We start from the raw sequence: 24,516 nt of genomic DNA, 5'->3' as shown, positions 1-24,516 counted from the left end.
AATGTATGAGGTATTCATGAACACATTACTATGGCATTGCAGTAATGACATCTATTAAAATTACTTATTCTTCAGTTCTTCTCATAACTGTTGCCACAGAAAACAGAATAATTACACATCAACTCAATACATTCAAGTGCTGTGCAGCAAGTGATCATGATATAACCAGACTTAATGTGGGATGGAACAAATCTAACATAAGGCAACGCAATTTCGAGCATTATCTGAGTATTAGATCTAAACACTGTCAAAGGAATGATCCATGTCATAATTATGAAGTTTCTACATAGGCTGGTATGTACACTGTGAAGCTGGAAACACAAAGGAAAAGGGGTGAACAAACAGAAACAACTTTTTTAGACAAGTTATGATTTCCTCATGGATTTTTTATATATGATCAAAAATTGCAATTCAGTATCATACAAAAGTATTATTAACAATTTTCAATGTAGGAAAATTTATTGATTTCTTTATAACAAGATATTTGAAGCTTCAGAGGAATTACTATTCTTCCTAATATATAAAGATTTAGAAGTTCTCGTTTATTTACATTCATTCACAACTTTCATTACCTCACACACACGTGCACACACACATGCACACACACACACGCACCATTCTCTCAATAATCAAAATAATAAAAACCTTAAATTACAAAATTATAACTAAGTACTCTTTTGACTCATGATTATTAAATACAGGTTCTTCATACTAAATATTCCAGGCTTCTACAAACAGTAGAAAAATGAAGGCAAATGTTTGGTTACAGTTCAAGCATTTTTTCACCTGTCACCATCTCTTTAAAAAAAAAAAAAAAAACATTTATTACTGTACAAATTGGTCTTGCACCACTAACAAGTTCTGGGTTAGTTCATGTTTAAATATAACGGTTAAGTAATTTTCCCTAGTTGCAGTCAACAAAGGCAGATTACGACAGGAAGTAGATCCGAATTGCTCAGTTTCTTAGTCTCCTGTCCACTAGTCTGTTAGTACATTACAGAATCTTCATGTAACAAAACCAAACTTTACATATTGCTTTGTAACATTCTTTTTTTAACACTTCTGGAATGACAAACCCTCTTAAAATATCTCAGATGCATAAGCAAAGGGAATGTTCTTTGCTCTTTCCAAGAGCAGGCTTCTTATACGATGCTAGGCAGGTATATATATGACTAAATCACAGAGTTAAATAATAATACAATGTCACTCAATTTGAGGGTTCTTCAAGATACATGCAAGTTGAATCAGAAACAGAAAGTATTGTAATTATACACACAACTTCCTCCTAGGCTCTTACTTTTGAACAGAAAGGTGAGAAAAAGTGGTTTTGCTTCATTTTCACGTTAAGTAAAAAGCAATTCACAAATTAAACATACTTTCCAATATACAAAATTGAAATAGTATTTTGTAATTAAATGAACAGTTGTCAAATGTATGTTTTGAGTTTGAAGCTCATATCTGAGACAACAATTGATATTAACACTGTACCAACAATACCAGTTACAATACTCGGAAATTCCAGGATTCATGCTACGTGTCTACTTCCACTTTATGCATTAAGTTCACTGGACACTAACCTGAGAACTTAGTTATAAGTAGAGTACTCAAGCAGGGAAGTAAACCTCTATATATTCAAAGTATACTCTAAAACAGCTGTGACTGAATGTAAAGACAAGTAAAGGACTCCTTTCGTTAATAAAATTCAATTTGAAAATGATACCGAGAGGAAAACGTTCTCTTGGACTGCATGTTTAGTTACATCCATCTTTTCTCATGAACTAAGATCAAGTTTATGCAGAGTAGAGGATACACACAGGTCACCTCTAAGAAGACAGGTATCTGATTATGTTGAATAGTTTCTGTAATCATCTTGGTGGTAACTTGTGTACATAAATGAACGGACTTGGGAGGGTGATTCTACCGGTATTCCCGGTGGATTAACACCAGTAACATTGCCACTTGATAACAATATGAATAAACTATTTATGAATCTTGACTGTGGTGATACTATGTTGACTGGAAGTTAACAAATCCTATACAAGGCTGTCAAAATGCATAATCAAGATGCTTTCACTTAAAACTGTAAGTGAATAGATTGTCAAAGTTTGAGCGTCAATGTGCAGAAAAGAATACCAAAGAGTACATGTGAAAGACAAGAATTTCTAATGAACAGGAATGCACAGAAGACAATTGTGTATGAAAGAGATATGATGACAGTAAAGTCAATAGTGGATGAGGAAAACAAAAGGTTCTACCTTGCCAAAATTAAAGAAATATTTACTGTAGAGAGATGTTAAAATCTATGTTTAATACCTTATTATTTACATGTTTCATATTTTTGTTTTCTCTAACAGAATAGATAGCAAAATGCGATTTCTCAAAACACTTGCTTTCCTGTATTTCCTTTGCTTATATTTCAAGGATTTTTTATTAACTGTAGCATTTTTAAAGATATAAAACAGCTTTATAATACCCTTTTTTTAAATTCATTATTGGCAAAATTACCACATTTCTACCTTCCAATATTTGAAGATACTAAAAAAAAAACAAAAAAAAAGAGAGAAAGGAGAAAATTGTGTAAATAAACAGTGTAAAAATAAATCTATCCCAGTTCTCCACATTGGTTCTTTACTCCTTAAGATAAGGAAAACATTAGAAATTAGCTTCTCAGTGGAACTATACAAAACTTTGTGTACTGTTTGTGCAAAACAACTTGCATATATCGAGATGGCAGCTTGGTTTTGGAAGAATTTATAATGGAGTGTTAAGCCCTTGTCTTCTTAATTTGGTGTCTCCTCGCCATCAATGGAGTCGTCTTGCAGAGACGAGTCATCACCACTGCCAGTTGGAATAGAGCCTCGCTTTGTGCCAGTCAATCGCGAACTTAGGCTAATACCTGTTCCTGCCCCTCCACGTCTGAAAAACAAGCACAGTCATGAGATCAAGGCAGGTAACTCCTCGCACAGAATGAAGGATGCTGTTTTAATCTTGAATAGTGTTCATATACATTTGAACATACTAAATAGCATTAGCATTCAATGAACGGTTTAAAACCAAAACAAGTAATAGCTGTAGTTTGTATCCATAAAAATAAGTGAGGCATAATCTAAGAACATGGCTATAGTACACTAATACATCAATGATTAGTCAGAGAAATAAAATTTGAAAGGTTATTTATAACCTCAAGGACTAGGCTTAATACAAAATGAACTGGGAAAGGAACGAAGAGAAGGGTTATCTTGAGATAATCCCTCTTCCTTTCAGTACAAGTGAACTCCAAAGAACATGCTAAGTCATCACTTAAGAAACCAATAAAACAGCAAGTTTTCTCTGATTTCGGACAACTATTAACTGAAGGTAGATCTTAAGATTAATTTCTAACAAATTTCATATTTCCCTATTATATCCTTGCATGAATTTTGTGATCTACCTTCAATAAACAGGTATTCAATTTTACAGAAAAATTGTCACTCTACATTGCTTTCTTTGCAAAATGACATGGCATAGCACTTCTTCCAAAGTTTACTGCACTGAAAGATATTCTTATTACATGGAGAAAACAAAGAAAGGGGTTCAAACTTCTGAATAAAACAATCTCCATACCTTTAGACAGGTAATATTTTCCAGAAAAGGTTTTAGTTTGAGTAAGTCTTGAAATGGCAGCAATATGAAGATCTCTTTCTCAACAAAAAGCTGATATATAAGATTGTTCTTGGAATCACATTTACATAGCAGTCCCCCCCCCCCACCACCACCATTTAGTTCACAGGTAACATGCAAGCCAGGGTTAAATTCTCAATACTTCCTAAACATGCTTGCTCCTTCTAAATTGAAAGACTATTTTTAACACTAATCAAAATCCACATCCTTCAAATGCGTAAGAGGTATTGGTAATAACTAGAGTCTGGATTTTTAGGCAGTAATAGGTTAGAATGCAAACTTACTGAAGCAGATAACAAGTATTGTCTACCGTACACATTGGCTATGTTATGAGACCTGCATAAACTTTAGGGGTACAGCCCATCAGAACCCCTAGAATTTATATTACTCTCACTACATAATGGAAGAACAGGCTAGACGATACTAGATGATACTAATAGTAATAACCAAATTAGTTTGCATTATAACGTATTACTACCTAAAAATCCTGAGTAGTAATAACAGATCTAAAATTCAGTACAAAAACTAAAGTACTAAAGTACTAAAAACTTGAAAAATCAAGGCTTTTTGGGTATGTTCACAGTATGTAAAGCAATGTAACCCATCATCAATCAGAATTAAATGTATCTGAAATATTTGCATTGAACTGAAAATAGGATTATTAACTATTTTCCGAATTAATAACCTAAACATTTAATTTGAAATAAGTGGGAACTTTTGCAGTGGTCACTTTTTTTTCTTTCTAGAATTCTGGTGGGGAAACATACTAATTATTTCCCACTATAACAATTGCTAGTAAAATCCTTCAGTAATCACCAGTAATACCAGTAATACATTTCAACTTTTTGGACAGGATCTAAATCAGTTTCATCAAAAGTTCTCCTTCGTGCCCAGTAATGAGTTCTGGGGTCTCTGATCCTATTTGTAACTGCGAAAAACACACACACACACCAATGTATAATTCAGTGGTTAGATACTATTAGGGAGTATATGTTTTATGTACATTCTAGTCAAACGTCCACTGAATCCATACAATCACAGATACACATTAGCCTTGCAGATGACCCCAATGACAGTCCAGTCGTAAGAGCTACCAATGAATCATAACGAAAACTTTATTGTATAATTTTATAGGTGATTAATAAAAGGAAAAATGGTGATAAAATACTTCCCCTTTTAAATTTCAATGTATTATAGCACAATGTCCATCATACAAACTACAATGCAATCAGCTAATGCAGACAAAGAACATCCATGCCTATTAAATAATGAAGGGAATTTGCTTAACATTACGATAAATGGGATGGATGTTCAAACAAAGAACAAGCCTGTTTTTACTTTTCATTTAGGGTATTACTGTATCATTTGGCAACGATCACACATTCTGTTATTAAGTAAGTAACAGCATGTCCAGCTGGGACAACAGGATTGTTACGGTCAGTTAGGTTCCTAGGATAAAGGGAAAAGGGTTAGAGATATGCATTTACTTACTTCAAAATGTTCAACATGAAAATGATCCATTGCTTCATACGATTACGAACAAATCAAAGTTATACAAGTATTTTGACACGTTTAGTGATACTTTCTGACGCAGTAGTTCACTTCTTCCATCACACTGAAAACAAAACACATCAAAGAGCCTAAATATTGGATCCTGGCTCAATTATGGTGGAGTATGTAGAAAACTCTACCAACCATGACATCCTGGAGCTGGGATTGCTATTGTAGTGCTAGATAATTCCTTAAGAAGGATTACTAAAAGGAAAACCGAATATGGGTTAAGGTCCAGTATGTTAAAAAAGGGAGTTGAAATGTTTGTACCTTTTCTGAAAGCATAGAACAGTCCCAAAACCACAAGGGCAGGTTGGCAGGCATGTGTGACTCTGCTTCAGTGTATGACTCATAGCAAGTGTAATGCGTTTTGCTGAGGTGTTCACATTTCAAATATACGGAATATTTATGAAGTACACAAATGATCAAACCAGCATGGAGTAAATACTGGTAATATTATGAAGAAGAAACTCATACAAAAGAATCATTTCATCTGAGTGCTCAGGTGGAAGCAAAGAAGGGAATCTTTAAGCCCATAAATATCATTAATATTTTTACTGGTATGCACCCTGTGAAGAAATGATCTCAATAAAGATGCTTCTCACAATATTAGCATTGTATCTGACATTAAGTACAGGGAAGAATTATGTAAGCATGCACAATGTAAAAAAGGCTAACCAATAAAATAAAAGTAAATTTTATTTTAATTAAAGAGGCTTGATACAAAGAAAACACATTTTATATTCCAGTTATTTCTCCAAAACATACAAAGCAAAATAAAAATCTCCCTCTCACCCCAGAGAATAAATAAATAAATAAATAAATAAATAAATAAATAAATAAATAAATAAATAAATAAATAAATAAATAAATAAATAAATAAATAAATAAATAAATAAATAAATAAATAAATAAATAAATAAATAAATAAATAAATAAATAGCATTGCACACAATCAACTGAAATTGATGAGTGAATAGCAGGAAATAAACATACATTCAGCTATTAATAAAGCATGATTTCTCAACAAAATTGAGTATATAGAAATGGTGATACTTGGAATATAAATACCAGGTGTTTACTAACTACCAGAAAACCAGACAATGGACAGACTACTGAAGAAAACAAACAAAATCTAATGCTAACTATGTGACCACCCCTTTGTTCTTCTGATAGGTCTAATGAATGCTTTACTATTTTGAGCAACACACAAAAATAGCAAAATGATGCAAACAAATGCACACACACCTTTTAGGGAAAACAAGCATAGGATTTAAGGCTATTCAGGATAAACATGCTTAGCAGTTTGCATTCATTTTATAGTGAGGTCACAAGACAGATAATGAGCTGACATTTTCTGAAACCAATGCGTTTGCAGATGCTATCACGGAAATAACCATCATATCACACACTCCAGTTTTTCTTTTATCTCTTACATACTTTTCTTTCATAAACATCCAGACATTTACTCTAAGCCATTTTCAGGAAGTTGTTAGAAGCCTAGCACATATTCTGCTCAATATTCTTTTATTTTGCAATAAATTAAATGAAAAAGTACCAAGCAGACTTCATAACTAATTACATGAAAACACATCAAACAGGAATGTTCAAGAAAAGTCTGCACAGCTTTACAGCAAAATACTTTAAGCCACATGGTATAAGTTGAAAAACACAAAAGCTTTCATAAAATATTTACAAAAATCTCCAAGCATGACAAATATTTTTTTTCTAAAAAAAAGTGTACAATACAGCCCCATTAGAGAATAATCTATTAACATTAAAAAATTACATGCAAAGGAAAAATAGTAACACAAAACAGTGTTAAATTACAAACATTTTGACTGTTTTACGACATGCATACAACACTAAGAAGATGGAAGCACATCCACAGTACTATTCTTGGAGTAGCCTTATCTTCTCAGCTAGTTCACTTGTATTGCAAACACCCACTGAACACACTTGAAATTGTCACTTGCTAGACAGAGTAGTAATAATAATAATAATCTGGATACTTTAGACAATAAGAAAGAAGTAGACAGAATTTTGGCTATGATCACAATACTTTCTTAGTGACTGAAAAGGCAGCAGGCAGTGTTTTGGTGATCAAAAGAAAACAGAACAAAAGCATGTGGTGGATGATCGTGGTCTACGCAATGCCTTTCTCAGCTTCACAACTTGCAGATGTACGTTGAGTGACGCTAAAATTAAGATAATAAATTATAGCTATCATCAAGCCACGTGGTATAATGACCCTCAATAACCAACAGCATGCAAAAGAAAATCTCATTCAATGGCAGAAAAGAGAAGGAAACCTGAACTTTACCAAACAAAAGAGGAATACAGATGAAGGAAGGATATACTACATCAGTTAAAATAAAAATGTAACTATGTGAAACTTCCTCTAGAGCAGATCAATTATCACAAATGAGGATATATGTTCATATTGTGATAGCCACATACTTCAGTGGTATTATTCCCATCTGTTCACCTCCTTTTGTAAATTGTTGCTCCATGCTAGCTTTCTTATTTACTAATCTTAAAACTATCACTGTTAATTCACACCCTATAAAAGAACATCAAATGACCAAGATTTTGAGTTTTGTACAGGAAATCCAGAATTTCAAAATTCCTACCCTAAAATTAAAAAGGTCTGACAATTCATGCGATATTTCTTACCTGAGTTTATTCTTCAAGTTCGTAAGTTCCCGAGACATGGTCTCATGAGATTCGACCATGTCCTCCATTTCTCGCTGGGCTTTACGTTTCTGCGCTTTTTCCCGACTAATCTCCTCTTCAGCTTCATCAAGCTGGCGTTTAAGTGCCTTCACTCGAGAATTACTCTGTAAGAATGAAATGTGAAAAAGTGAACAAAACATGATCAACACAAGCATATCTAATGCAGAACACTGGAGTATCTCTGCATTAACATTTTTTTCCTTCCTTCTGGAAAATAACAATATCATAACTTGCAAAACTGCAAGAAAACCTCTCACCATCATATTCCATTGCTTTAATTAAAGTTTGCATTCAAACAAAAATCTTCTGAATTGATTCCCTAATCTAGTCATTCCTTAAACAAGGGGGGATTAGCAGAAGTGTGATATTACTGAGAGTTGAATACCTACTATACTTTATTAAACACAATACTACAATGTACCATTTGTACATTTAAGAAAAATTAACATGAGAAAAAGTCTTTGTTTCTCCTATGTGCAGTATCACTCGCTAAGTAACATGCCCCAAATTTTTAGTTGTCGCAATGAAGATGCTCGACGGCGGCATGCTTAGTCATGCAACGTAATTACAAGCATTATGTTGGTAGCGCACTTATCTGCATCAAGTTGATTGTTCTCACTCCTACGCATAACCTTTCTTCTTCCCAAATCACTGTCCACTTGGCTCAAGTATTATTGAATATACTTATTGTCTTGCCAGGGGTTTAACAATGTACAAACACATAGAAGGTTTTTGGCGACAAGGATCGGGAAGGAGCGGCTGTGGCCTTAAGATACAGCCCCTGCATTTGCTTGGTGTGAAAATGGGAAGCTATGAAAACCACCTGCAGGACTGTTGACGGTGGGATATGAACCTACCATCCTGAATGCAAGCTCACACCTATGCAACCCTAATCGCACGACCAACTCGCTCTGTATTGTTGAAATTCCCCTCCCCCTCTTTATGATATCTGAAACAGTTGCACGTCCAATACTGCATTCAGCAGCAATGGCTTCTTTCTTTTTTGCCAAGAACCTCAGCCCAACTTTCATAAAAGTTTTGTTTTTTGCTACAGATCTAATGTAAAGTGCTTACTTTCTGAAGCCACGATACTGGACTGTAAAGGAAGCCACAATTTCAAATAAAATTGCTGACACATTTTTGATATCCCGTTAATAGCTTTAGCACAACCGATGATAGTGATTCCCAACAGTATAGAAGCTCACTTCTGTATATTCAATGTCATGACTGGAGGACGGATTACTGGAAGGCCGGAACATTGAGGACCAGATTAATGGGCATTCAGTGTATTGTCCTTTCTTTTCCCCTTCAGATTATTTATTAGTCTTGTGATTCAACTATAATAACACCTAAATTCAACTAAATTACAGGCATTCTGTTATTGCATTTTGCAGTTAACAAACATCCATTGCTTCGTCTCTTACATCCGACTTCTTCTCAGCAACAGGGGTTCATATCCTAGACCAAACTATATGCCGCAGATGGTGTGCATTTGGTCTCCAATTCAGAAGGCCCGTTATATGTTTTGCATTGCAAAAACATTAAAAAAAATAAAAATAACTGATGCATCTGGGTCTTTGCTCAACAACACTGGACAGTTTAAGAATGGATGAACGCAACATTCAGTTATAAGATCAGGATTGGTTTAAGATCTTACACCAGACATATAAAACTATACTCCTGATGAAAAAGCAATGTGGTCACATTCATGATGTTCATCCATTTAATAGTGAAAGTATCAAGTTCTGGGTTGGAATGATGGTTGTATGGTGAATTCCTCTCTCGTTCTTAACCAGGGCACTCTTGACTGCCTCTGATCAACAGATACTACAAGCCGTTGTTACGGACTTGATGTTTGAGACCACTTCCTTCCAATATATGACAAACCAAAATCTCGCCATACCATGGCAGTGAATCAGAATCTTCAAGAACACAACCATGAGCTGAGTGGATCGGCCTGTACAGTTCACGCACTTGAATGCGTGGAGAAGCTAAAGGTGGCAACTTTGTGTGTCAAAACTTACTGATACTGAAATGAGGAGTGGGACCGTTTACCACAAGAGCGAGTTTATGGTCTGATTCAATGCAAGAATTCATACATGCCCACTAATAACAAATGATTATCACAAGATATAGGTGCAGTGGAGGAGGGTTTGCCAAAGGACACAGAACAACAGATTTCTTTTCGTTAATAATGTTTATTCTAATCTATCTGTAATACAAATAATTCAAAGAATAGCTACTGAATAATTAATTATATTAGTTATAGTATTTTCCTGAACTTATTTTTTTCAATTTCTAATACCAACACCCTGTAACAAAAAATTAGAAATTGTTCCTCTTGACCCATTGACCCACTCAATAGAGCAGTGGCTTTAATTGTATTAACTTCATATTTATCTAAAATGTTGGGTATAGTTGGCTCATAACATTATTCCTTCTTCTCTTTGTGAACTAATATCGACTGTATGCTCGACGTCTCGAAACGAATAGCAGGATCAATAATTTCTCTTATCGACTGATGGCAAAGATGCCTATTTGTTTGAAGCTTCCATTCTCAGCAAAACAATGAACCCCTTCATAGACTTCCAATCCTTTATTGCACAGAGCATTGACCAGCAGCTAGCGTACTATGTTATGCTGTCTAATTCACTTCCCCAGCACACGAGGGAGAGTTTCATTTTCAATGCGATGTCTGCACTGACCTGTGCCAATTGAGCATCCAGAAAGAAAACGTACAGGTGAAACCATAATCATTCTCAAAATATCCCTCCATTCAGAGCAAGAAGTACCTTCTCTCTTCACAACCCATGTGTTAATAGATGAACTTTCAAAAATAGTTATATTCCTTTTCCTTTACGAGGATAAGCACACCATGCGATTTACTCTTGCTCTTCAAAATGAATTTGTAATTGTCAAACAGGTTTATTTGCTTCTCATAGAATCTTAATAGCATCAATGTATGGCTGTTTCAGTGTTTTCAGTTTGTTATAGTTCATAAACCATGGGCCAAGGGTGGCCAAGGGAAGATAACAAGAGATAAGAGATTATAAAGTGTACTTGACGGGTGTTAAAAAGGTAATGGCAGAGTGTGGTGTAGGACTGTTCATCAGGAATATTACAGGACACAACATAGTTTCCGTTAAGCATGTAAATGAGCGAATGATGTGGGTAGACTTAGCTGTTGCAGGAATTGGAACAAGAATTGTCTTGGTGTATTCACAACGTGAGTGAGGTGCGGATGAGGATGAAGTTGACAAGTTTTATGAAGCACTGAGTGACATTGTAGTCAAGGTCAACAGCAAGGATGGGATAGTGTTTATGGAAATTTCAATGCAAGAGTTGGAAAAAGACCTGAAGAATAAGGAAAGGCAATGGGTATGTGTGGGGAAGATATGGAAGCTAACAGAAATGGGAAGCGTTTACTAGACTTCTGTGCCAGTATGGGATTAGCAGTTACAAATGCCGTATTTATGCGAATAATACCCGCACATGTTTTTAAAAATATTGAGGCACGAAATAGGGGTGCAGGTTTTATTTGAGTCAATGTTGGCATATTTTTTTCAAAACCAGACTTCCTAAAGTTCGGGTGCGGGGATTATTCGGTGGTGGGAATTATTCGCGTAAATACGGTATTCTCTTTATTTTTTTTGCTATTTGTTTTACGTCGCACCGACACAGATAGGTCTTATGGCGACGATGGGACGGGAGAGGGCTGGAAGTGGAAAGGAAGTGGCTGTGGCCTTAAGGTACAGCCCCAGCATTTGCCTGGTGTGAAAATGGAAAACCACGGAAAACCATCTTCAGGGCTGCCGACAGTGGGATTCGAACCCACTATCTCCAGAATACTGGATACTGACCACATTAATGCAACTGCAGCTATCAAGCTCGGTGCAGTATTTTCTTAAAGCATAAGGCTGTTCACTGGTACACACAGACTATATCTTAAGACACTTTGAATTCACGAAATATGTTACAGATGTGGGGGTATTCCAAGAATTTTTCGATGATACAGACCACTATTTGATATGTAGTGAACTCAGTATCACTAGGCCTAGGATATAGAGAGTGAAATCTGTCTGCAGACAAATAAGGGTAGAAAGTCTCGAGGAAATTAGAAATGCAAGGGTTTGATTAGTGAAAAGTTTGAAAAGTTAACAGGTTCAGGATTCAGAAAGAGAATGGGTAACATATAGGGATGCTGTAGTAGAAAAACAGCAATGGAATGCTTAGGAAAAACTCTGTAAAGATGGAAAAAAGCAAACTAGTGGTGGAATGAAGAAGTGAGAGCAGCTTGTAAACTCAAAAAGAAGGCATATCAGAAATGGCTGCAACAAACAAAGACTGTTGCAGACAGGGAATTATATGTAGATAAGAGAAATAGAGTAAAACAAATAATTGTTGAAACAAGGAGGAGCTGTGAGAAGATTGAATAACCCGGATAGACTAGGTCAACTGGCTGAGAATCCTTTCTGGAAATTAATAAAGAATCTTAGAAAGGGAGGGAAAAGAGAAATGAATACTGTTCTGGGTAAATCAGGTGAACTCTTAACTCCCAGAGAATCACTGGACGTATTAGGAATATACTGAAAATCTTTTCAATGTAAAAAGAAATTTTTCTGGTGATGTCGCAAACAACAGAGTTCATGGAGATGACGACAATGGTGTTAGTGAAATTATGCTTAAGGAAGTGGAAAGGATGGTAAATAAACTGCAGTGACATAAAGCAGCACAAATAGATGGAAGTTATCCTAGAAATGGTGAAATACAGTGGGAAGGCAGGGATGAAATAACTTCATAGAATAAAAAGATTAGCATACCTGCTGATTAGATAAAAGCAGTAATTGCACATATCTATACGCAAGGGAACAGGACGGACTGCAGCAACTATTGAGGTATTTCAGCGAGCAGTATACCAGGCAAGGTGTTCACTGGCATTTTTGAAGGGAGGGTGCAATCAGTGGTTGACAGTAAGTCGGATGCAAACCAGTGTGGTATCAGGCAACAGAGGGGTTATCACAATCAGATTTTCAGTACGTGCCAGGTACCTGAAGAACACTACGAGTGGAATAGACACTTATGTTTGTTCCATAGATCTAGAGAAGGCAGAGTACTGAGGGAAAACATGTTCGCTGTACTGTGGGACCATGGAATTAAAGATAGATTATTAAAAGAAATCAAAGGCATTTATGTTGACAGTTGGGCTGTGGTGAGAATAATTGATGGTAGAATGAGTTCTTGGTTCAAGGTAGTTACAGGGGTTGGCTGTAATCTTTTACCTCTGTTGTTTACATGGATTCTATTCTGAAAGGTATAAAGTGGTAGGAAGGGATTCGGTTAGGTGGAATGTAGTATGTAGTAAGCAGTTTGGCCTATACCAACGACTTTACCTTAACCTGCTAGCATGGAGTGCTGAGCAGTGCTCATCAATAAGTGAACGTAGTGTGTGGTGGAGTGACGAGCACTGCTCGCACAGCACGCGTGTGTACTGTACTGAAATCTAGCGGTTACAATTGAAGATGTTTGTATTTTAAATCATTTCTGCTTGAAACGGAAGATTTGGGCTTTTGAATGATGTACCTTTATCCTTATTTTAAGTGTTTTGTCACCAAAATTAGATATCTAAGATAAAATTCTAAAAGAATTTAATTGTATAAAGTCCAACTGTTCAATCCACGTTTGCCATTTGATAACTGGTCTGTCTAAAAAGACATATTTCGACCTAGCCTAGATGTCATCATCAGCTAAAATAACACACAGATGAGAGACATATACAAAAACAGTGATACATAAAAAACTTGTGATAAAATACAATCAACAAATCTAATGAAAATCTATGTTTAAAATATATATAGGTGTCGGTCTAACCATATTTAATACTAGCAAGATACCCGTGCTTCGCTATGATATTATACTGAAATTTATAATTGAATGCTTAACATTTTATATACAATCTGCCAAAGTTTGTGATTTGACGGCAAAGTTCCTCCCATTTCTCAATTTTTTTTTTTTTTTTTTTTTTTTTCCAGCAATCGATTTCGTACTTCCTGGGCTAGCTCCAGGTATTCCGCCCGGTCAGTTGGGTCCCTAAATCTTTGCCATCTTATCCTATAAGCATTTTTAATATCTGTCAAATTCTTGAGGAGATATGGCGTGGTGTCGTCTTGGGTGCCTTGGCGGTACTGAACCCATGGCCGAACTGAATTCATAGTCATTACCCAGCCAGGACCAGTTACAGCACGGTCCGCACATTTTGACGACAGTTCAGAACATTATTATTATTATTATTATTATTGACGTGATATAGGCTTTTGGGCTTATGCCGTGTCAAGAAAATAAGGTGAAATTCTTTACGTTTCGCAGAGAACTGTGCTCTACATCATCAGAAGAAAATCTTGACTGTCCACGAGAAAGGCTTTTGAATTTAGACGTTATAATAGAAGTGGAAATGGTATGTTCATTCGTCATCAAATGGCTCCCCGGACGCGGTAGAGCGCTAGCGTTTGAAGTGGAAGCTGACCGAACCATCAGAATCAGTCTACGAGGGTCATATAACATGTGTACGTTACATAGGACATAGACAAGTGTATGACACAGACACCAGCCTGGATTGAAACATCTGGCGATGAGGAACGTAAAAATTTGGAAAACACTGAGACGAAATAACAATAGTGAAGGGACATGGAAGGGAACTACCTACGTAAATCCTTAATGGCTGGCAACCAGGTTTAATTGATAACCGGTGTCCCTGTTGAAATTGTTAGCATTTCTACATATTTCCACAGCTTCCTGTATAATCCTGGACCTGTAGTGTTGTGTGGGTAAGAGCTTGAGCATCTTGGAACATCATGACTCAACGATAGAGCGTGCTCAGCTATTGCTGATTTGTCTGGCTGGTTGAGACGAATATTACATTCATGTTCCTTGATACGTGTACAAATGGACCAGCATGTTTGGCCGATGTATACCTTACTGCAAGTACAGGGAATTTCGTATACACCAGCATGTAAAAGTGGGACCGTGAAAGAATCAATGGCAACATTATTATTAAGTTAGTTGAATTTAGGTTATTATTATTATTGTTGTTGTTATTCTTCTTGTTATTGATGTTCTGGACCCCGCAGCAAGGTGCAAAACCACTACTTGGCGGTAAATTACATCTGCTGCCATTATCATTGCTGACAATGTGACCAGCACCATTGTCGCGCGTAGGCAAGTGCGTGGGATTTCTGGCGATACGAATGATATACTTCTGTGCCTTACCGACCTTATTATAGAGGTGAACAATTGTACAGTCAATATCATTCCTATCATTTATTTCAAATGTATTTACATTTTTATTTATGTGCCAGGAGAATCTACTGTAATCTAACCAAGTTCTCCAAAGGAAAGGTGACTCTTGAAAACGAAACCAGGAAAGATGAATAATGATTGGTTTATGACAGAATCAGGTACATTATGAACAGTAAAATCAATGGGTCTCAACTCTTATCACCCCACCACCGTTGATTTACCCCCACCTCCACCCAAAAAACGAAGGCGTGTTTCTTTATGTTTAAAGGGGATTCCAAATACCAATGTTCACGTCTGTTTAACTTCAGTTTCGGGATATGAGAGAGAGAGAGAGAGAGAGAGAGAGAGAGAGATGGGAAAACATGTCTAAATACATGGGTCAAATGGAACAGTTTCTACGGAAGCCAGGACACAGAATTAAGCAGTTGGGGAATGTGATGGTGTGAAGGTTTTTAAGACGTTCTTTACAAATGAGTTACTGCAATTAACAGCTTGTAAAACAAATGTATATGCTGAGCAAAGAATCCAATCTGGGGGCTTATTTTTACCTTTCAGAATGCGGGATTAGAAACCAGTCATGAAGGATAAGATACACGTTGCAATTGCTTTTGTATGCTTATAGGTGACAAAGCTATTTTTCTAAAAACTCTATCCTGTCAATGCCAATTTTGGGTCTGTTATTGCAATGGATAGATTTGTATGAATTAGTCATTTTATGCATTTCAACAATGAGGCAGTTGATACATATCAGGGACCTTCCAAACTTTTCAAAATTTATCCAATTATGTCCTACCTGAAAAATAAGTTCCAGACTTCGTATTTACCAGAACAGAACTAATCGCTAGCTAGCGGCTTTACGTCTCCGACACAGATAGGTCTTGTGGCGACGATGGGATAGGAAAGGTCTAGGAGTTTGAAGGAAGCCTTAATTAAGGTACAGTCCCAGCATTTGCCCGGTGTGAAAATGGGAAACCACGGAAAACCATGTATGTATGTATGTATGTATGTATGTATGTATGTATGCATACATGCATCCCAAGACGCCTACAGCAATGATAAACCCTTATTTTTGCGAGTGTAGAGCATACTACTTGGTGTATCACTAGGCAGTTGTTGAACTTCCTTAACCTCTTAACCGGGGAGTTTCCACTGAGACACGAACATTCGTAGCGGGAAATATATTTTTATTGAAAAAACGAGTTAATTAGTCATGCCCATTATCATGATGTGGGTAACGAAGTTACCTTAAAGTCCATTACTCTTCCACAAATGACAAAGGAACTCGTCCTGCCCATTATGTGTGCATGCCTTCGCGGAAGACTAATTATCTAGTCCTGCCGGTTTTGACATAAATATATGTTTCATGGCTAGTGGACATCTCAAAATTTGCGTTATGGAAGTTAGTGTCACACAATGCGCAGGCTGTGATGTAAGGTATGGATCGATGGTCAGACAGTGTTACCTAGCAACTGTGCAGGCTATGTCTTATGACTGGTGGTCATCTGAAATTAGCAGCTGTTGATGGATGGTCAAGACCGAGACACATTTATGATCATTTGATTTTCGCAAAGGGAAAAGAGGTTTCTTTTGATTTGCATTCGGCAATTCAAGTCGTAATTCAATACTGCATTCGACTTCTTGCAACTACATTATGATACTACATTTGACACAAAATAACAACCGATAAAACAATGCCACTATTGTAATGGAGTATTATTATTATTATTATTATTATTATTATTATTATTATTATTTACTACTACTACTACTACTACATGAATTTGTCTTATCTATATATATAAAAGACCAGTTCCGACTGACTAATCAACACCCAGCTAAAACTACTCCACATAAAAAAATTAAATTTTGGCAATACATTTATATTACAGTGTAGGTGCTCACTAAGGGAGGATTTTTTGCATATTCCTTTACTAGGGGGGGGGTGAAATGTTTAAATGAGTATATCTATATCTCAAAAACTTAACAGTTTAAAGACATAAAAAATGGTATTTGGTATCTCCTTTAAAAATAAAGAAACACTAATTTGTTTTTTGAAAATCCCCTTAACCCTCTGTCAGTCGAGCTGTATCCAGAAGGTGCCAGCGCTAGCTTTGCGCACCCTACTTCACAGCGCATGCATCTGGTAAACCTGCACTCACAGTATATTCATAGCTGCCAGTGTCTTACAGTGCAGTTGAGAAGTTGTCATTGTTGATGACATTGTGTTAAGATACTGAAAGTTGGCGCCTACCGGATGCCATGAGACTCAAACCTTCCATATTTTTAGTATGGCCGGTAACCATCAGTTTTTCGATTTAAACAATCCTAGTGACTTGAAATTAATGCACAGTTTACTTAATGATGATAATTTTGACAAAGAGCAACAGAATGAAGAGGACAGTGAGGAGACCCGAAGGACACAAATACAGAGGAATAGCCCTTTTAAAGTATTCACAAAATTAATCACAGAAAGAATAAGGGACACAGTAGAAGAGCACCTCCCAGAATCTCAATTCGGGTTTAGGAGAGGAAGATCCACTCTCGCAGCGGTGGAACTACTGCTAAATAACATATGGGAAGCCATCGAAAAGAAGGAAAAATACTATACAATCTTTATAGACTTTACAAAAGCCTTTGATCTCCTGGACCGAGCATTAATAAAAAGGAAGCTCGAGGAAACTCTCGGAAGAGACATCGTCTGGACAAGAATCATAAACTCCAAAAACGAACGGAACAAGATAAGAATCTCGGACAGCCTAGACCTTTCAGAACCGATAATTCAAACAAATGGTGTACTCCAAGGGGACCCACTAAGAACTCTGCTATTCATCCTGGCAGCGAAGGACATTATGGAAATTGCACAAAATCAAGATGTAGCAGCATACGCCTATGCGGATGATATTGTGATTGGCTCAAAAAGCTTAAAGAAACTGCAGAACACTATAGACGAAGTGGGAAAATGGTGCATTGAACACAAGTTCGTAATTAACACTGAGAAGACGGAAATGGTGTTCAGATCAGGAGGGCAAATACCAAAATCGACAAGAATCACCTTAGAAGGGAAAATAATATCTATCACCAAAGAATACAAATATCTAGGGATAACACTCCAGCCATCTGCAAAATGCTTCACTACACACACACAACAGAGAAAGCGACACAAGCAATTAGAGCGATAAACGAAATAAGCTTCATCAGAACACTAAATCTTGACACAGCAATGGCACTCTTCAAATCGAAAATCGTTCCAATACTCACGTATGGGATTGAAATTATATGGACACACCTGAATGAAAAGAACTTAGCAACACTGGAAAGAGTTAAAGCAACATACATCAAAAGAGCAATCGGAGTGGCAAAAACAACAAGATCCAGATTAGTCTACCTTCTCGCACGGGAAACTTTCCTCATAGAGGATTTAAGGACAATGTACCACCTACCTAACACAACGGCATCGGAGAACCTACTAAGAACACTAATAAGGAAAAGAGAAGAAGTACCCATGGAATTCTATGGAACTGGGCCATTATCGATCGTACACGGACAGCAGCAAATTTTGAGACGAGGCACGTGTTTACAAGAATTGCAGTACATGGATTCCACCATGTCATTTGCGAAAACACAACATACCACGAACCGTCAAACTCATGCAAGTGTACATTATGTGGACAGTTAAGTGAACGATATCACTTAGAATTCTGCAACAAGGGGACTAGATCAATCAGAGACTATGCGACCAATGGTGCAAGTGTTAAACTGTTATAACACCTTTCACTAATGTATGGCTATTTTGCTGCAATAAATGTTTTATTTAAAAATTAAATTTTAGGCACCTTCCCCTAAACTACAATTTCATCCAGGGTGAATAAAATTATTTATAGCCTACACTGTAGCCACTTATTCTCCGACTTCGCAAACCCAGTTTTATTATGATAGGACCATTAATATGTTAAAAATTAAATAACTGGAAAGGAGGTTCAACCTATTCAATACTCAAAAGACCATTAATAACAAATATTTGAAAATTAAATTTTAGGCCTTCCCCTAAACTACCATTTCTATCAGCGTGAATAAAATTATTTGTGGCTTAGATTGTAGCGACTTATGCTCCGACTTTGCATACATTAAATTCTCTTTAGCCGTTTTCTAGTGATGCTTGTACATACATACATACATACATACATACATACATACATACATACATACATACATACATAGCCATTACGGAAAAGTAAAAAGTGCATTTACTTGTTACCGTGGACATGACCGATACAGAAATACCGTTCTTTTTAAATTCTGAGCAATGTACAGAAAAAGCTTGTATTATATATATAATTATATATATATATATAGATCATCTTGATTCATCTGGGTGATAGTAGGTATAAATGTTGTATTAATCTTATAACATGATAGTTACAGATTATTTGAACTAGTTATCGATCTCACAATTTCTTGACTGATGTTTTTAAGCGACTAGTACTGCAACATGCAGGTGGCCGGACTTGTTATTCTTATCTCCCATGTAATTTGAGATACGGTATAGTAGACATAGCGAGGAAATGATACCGAAGATGATCTCTCGCAAGCAACAAAATTGCTGGGGTGCACAAATATCTATAATAGAAAATATACGCGCTTAATCCCTTGTAGTAACGAGCATGTCAGTGATAGGGCTCTCGTTTTAACCAAAGGATAATACACAGTTTAATATAGGAATTTTGAACGGACAGGCAAAAACTGTCGTTACAACGGGGTACTCATTATTATTATTATTATTATTATTATTATTACAACTTCCCCCATGCGGAGGCTGCCACAAGGACAAAGTATGTCGACTACACAGTATTTTGTCTTCTAAGTTACTGTTGACTTTGCTAGTGTGCCAGGTAGAAGATTCCCCAAAAGGCTCAGGAATAGATTTGCAATACGGTTCGTCAGATGTTATATAGATGATTGCGGAGTATGGTCACTGAACCTCGTATTGCGGCGATAGCGATGTCGTGGAGTCGTGTCCGGCTGAGACCGAGAGAATCCCATAGCTGTACAAGAAATTTAGGGATTGTGCCTCGAGCTCCGATCATGTCCATGGACGGAAATATTGTCTAGGTGATATTTATCTTTATAGTAGTTTACAGTTGGCTGGTAAATTGACTTCTTTTCGGCGTCCACCTCTTCGGCCTGGCCAACGTGTGACTCGAAGCGTATTGTGGGATCTAAGATTAGTCCTTGCTTGCTAGCTGGTTGAAAGGCTATCATGTCAATACGTCTGTTTGTATTTGCTATAGCGGACTTCTACTGTATTTGGAATCTCCTTTAAAAATGAAGAAACGTGCATAATTTGTTTTCGGAAAATTCACTTCAGGGAAGTGACAGGAGGGGAGGGGGTGAATTTTTAAAATGAGCATATCTATAGCTCATTCCACGTTAAGAAAATAGTACGGTACTGCTCTCATGGAGCTACAAGAAGTTAACACCCCCCCAACCCCTCTGAGGCACCCATTATTCCTCATGATTAAGGGATATTATCCTGTACTTTGTAATGTATTATGAAAGATGGATAAAAAGGATGAGGCATTTTTGCCCATGAGTTATTAAGATAACTACAGAACATTTTCATAAATACATTTGTAGGGAGGAAGCACAATGGTGGGAACAGCCATTACTTCGTTGCCTTCCTTCATTTTCCTTCTGTGTTGCTCCAGTACAAGCCTCGTGTAGTCCCTCACTCTGTGAACTGCCGGCAGCTCACTTCTGTAGTGAAGTTATCTACAGTAGTTATTTGTTGCGTGTGTGTTTTTAGACTTTAAATCAGTGCGTACTGGTCTTGTGTTGAGTGAGAGTTATGCAATAAGCCTATGTGTGTGATTTATTTCTTTAACAGTAATACTGTTAGGTTTTGTACAGTCATCCACAGTATGTATTTGTTGTGTCTGTTGCCTGGAGAAACTTATTAAATGTAATTAAATGCATCCCTCACCCCTCGAGCCCACAAAAATTGTCTATTTTCTCCCCCAATTTGCCTTACACTTCAATGCTGAGTTTTTTTTATGTGCCATTGTTTAGCTCTGATTTTGTACAAACTAAAAATAGCCCCTGTAAACCCCCGTCCCCTTTAGTTCATAAAAATAATTAGTACCTTAGTTTCTTCCGCTTTTTGTCTTGAACTTAAATACTGAATTTCACAAATTTATGTGCCGCCTTTTTCCTGTGATTGTGTTGAGCAGAGCCGTTCGATATGGCAACCACGTTGTCATAAGAGTAATACTGTTTCCCCAACATGGAATGACCTCTACAATATATCTCCAAAACTTAACATGTTACAGACGTAACAACTGGTATTTTTAATCTCCTTCAAATTAAAGACTCATGTATATTTTGTTGTTAGAAAAAAAATTCTTAAAGGGGGATAAAAGGGACTGAAAAAGGGGTTGAATTCTTCTTATTAGGATACTGATATCTCAAAAATTGAAATTGTTAAAGACTTGAAAATTGATATTTGGTATCTCCTTTAAAAATAAAGGAAACTCATTTCTTGTTTTTGCAAAATCCACCTAAGGAGGTGGGCAGGGTAGAAAAGACTGAAAAAGGGGTTAAATACCTTGTATGAGGATACTTACATCTAAAAAACTGACAATGTTACATACATAAAAATTAGTATTTTGAATCTCCTTTTAAAAATAGAGGAACACGAGCTTTTTTGTTTTCGGAAAATCGGAAAAAGAAGTGGAATAGGGGCTGAAGTAATTTTATTATGATATTTATCTATGTATATAAAGAAATGTCCTGAAATTGTATATCAATGCACATATCTTTACATAAAAGAATGAAATTTTGGAGATGCAGTGCTATTACAACATAGGCAACCACTAAGGAAGGTTTTCAGAAAAAAATCCACCTCTAAGGGGATGAAAATGCTGAAAACCAAAATATTCATTATTCTGAAACCGAACAAAATTGAAATATCACTCAGTGACTGCTCATTTATGAACTAGATGTTAATTAACACAAGTTTAGAAACAAAATTCAGGGGGAGTTAATATCCACAAACAAAAATATTCATTTCTCTGAAACCGTCTGACATTCGAGGTTGAAATTTCATGATGGTTGATCCTATACGTCTTAAATGTTGAATAAAACATGTCCTTAAAATTATACACCCATAAGGAGTTTCAACTGGGGGGGAAGGGCTGATGACATAGATATTCACTTTTCTCAAACCATTTGGCATAAGAGTTTGAAATTTCACATGTTGTTTGCTCCTATATATCATAGATTTTAAATAAAAAAATGGTCTAAAAATAATTCATTCCTAAGTGGTTTTGACTGGGAGGGAGAGGCCTAAAAAGCATATATATATCTGAAACAGACCGACATATGAGACTGAAATTTCACATTATGATTGCCGTTATATCAAATCGATTTTAAATAAGAAGTGGTCTTCTACAATACAATCCTGAAGGATTTTGGTTGGAGGGTATAGAATTGACAAAATTATTCATCCCCCCAAACCATTTGACGTGTGAATTCGTAATTTTTGCAAGAACTTCGGATGTCGTAGGTGTCAAAGATGATATAATTGAAAAATATTTCATGTATGTAAGGATTGGAATCCTGTAGAAGTTGTTAAAGTTCTAAAACAATGTCTTCACAAAAGCCAAGGTACTTGACCGAATTTTCGACTTCTCTTCTTTATTGCCAAAAAAATTTATTTCAGTTAAATGCCTGAGCTTTACAAATAATCTTAAATTTAGTATACGGCTGGAAGAAACATTTTTGAGACTTACACCATTAATGGTACCTACATATTCTTGTGCACGTTAAATGTCTAATTTTTAAGGATTTAAACCTTTCAAATCACTAATCAAATTCCAAAAAATTAAAAAAAAAGCACTCTCTCTCTCTCTCTCTCTCTCTCTCTCTCTCTCTCTACTAGGCCTAAATAACAATGGAGGTTTTTCAATTTTTATTAGAAATAAACATAAAATTCTGTCTTAAATTTTAACCCTCGGACACTCGCGCTGGGAATAGACGCAGCGTTACTCGCACGGGATACATATGTAGCCCAAACTAAAATTCAATCTGAATAACCTGTACATGCTATTTTTAGGTTTCTTTGGTAATAATATCTTCAAAAGTAGTAGATATAAATATTCTAAGCTAAATTTGAAGACCATATGTTGGTTTTTTTTTCTTCTTTGAAGTGGAAATAACAACCCTTGAGGTAAAATTTGACTGCATCTCACACTACGGGAAATCTACCATGGAAACAAATGTAAGAATTACAGCTTTTAAATTTATTTATATATATACCCAAATACCTACACTAGAACATATTTGCATGATGAATAAATAAAAACTATATCAGGTTAAAAAACTGTCTTAGAGTTTCTGCGACCCTTTTAGGGAATTTTAGCACTCTATCAAAGCACGTATTTCTGTAGTATCGGTAAATTTTGCATCACGATCATGCTCAAACTTGTCTCTTAATTCACCTATATAAATATTTGTCGCTGTGGTTATCATTTGTATTATATTACTATCTATAAATGTTCTAAACATTCAAGTTCAGTTTTCACAGGCTCTTAGGGCCAGTAAAGTGCACGATAATATGAGCTCTTGTACGCACATTGGAACATAGATGATCCCTTAGACACTTGAAATTGTCCTTGGAAGTGAACCATCTGGAATTATAGCTGCCGGTACCAACATCGATTTGTCGCTGGATACTCGAGCGGGGGACTTTCGTCACTGCTTGTACCTTCTTCAGATTCAGTTTGGTGTATTTCGTGTGTAAGAATATCCTGTTCACTATGGTCACTATCACTGCTAACAATACTATCACTACTTTCATCTAACCACCGACTGATTTCAGAGTCATCTACTTGACCGCCTACGAAGCTACGTTTCCTTTGCTCGGTCATTGTCAGCACTGAAACAGCAATACTCGCGTGGGCTACTATTGTAGCCCAGACCACTTCTAATCCGTCTGGTGCCTAAATGGCGCGACGAGTCAATTCAGAAACACACTTGCCAGTTAAATGAATCACTGAAAGGCAGCTATAGAGAGTATCAATATTCATAGCAACGAATATACTCTGTACTACAACGAAATAAATGACTGGGCTACACCTGTAGCCCGCGCGAGTATCCGAGGGTTAAATAAGAAGTGGTCTTAAAACAATACACCCCTAAGAGGTTCTGACTGGAGGTTGAGGAATGATACCAAAACTATGCATTTATATGAAACCGTTTGAATTATGAAGTTAAAATTTC

The 24,516-nt window shown here is 36.3% G+C and overlaps 1 protein-coding gene across 3 annotated transcripts in view; it reads right to left on the bottom strand.

Annotated features, from left to right (window-relative positions):
* Positions 1–352: 352 nt before the first annotated feature.
* zip (myosin heavy chain 10) overlaps positions 353–24,516 on the bottom strand; it is a 458,974-nt gene continuing 434,810 nt past the window's right edge. Inside the window, exons 32-34 of one of the 3 annotated variants that reach the window (XR_010860546.2) lie at positions 7,888–8,051; positions 5,152–5,275; positions 2,780–2,916 (exon numbers count right to left, since the gene is read on the bottom strand). Coding sequence is in view for 2 of the 3 variants with exons in the window: in XM_067149903.2 (XP_067006004.1) it covers positions 2,781–2,916; positions 7,888–8,051 (300 nt within the window). In the remaining variant the exon portion in view is untranslated. Of the gene's footprint in view, positions 2,917–5,151; positions 5,276–5,897; positions 7,410–7,887; positions 8,052–24,516 lie in introns of those variants that run through there. The other 2 variants (XM_067149903.2, XM_067149904.2) reach the window with 2 other exon arrangements.

The sequence above is a fragment of the Anabrus simplex genome, chromosome 6 (assembly GCF_040414725.1).
Source record: "Anabrus simplex isolate iqAnaSimp1 chromosome 6, ASM4041472v1, whole genome shotgun sequence".
Taxonomy (NCBI): domain Eukaryota; kingdom Metazoa; phylum Arthropoda; class Insecta; order Orthoptera; family Tettigoniidae; genus Anabrus; species Anabrus simplex.
The sequence above is the reverse complement of the archived record's forward strand: the minus strand, read 5'-3'. Positions and strand labels throughout refer to the sequence as shown.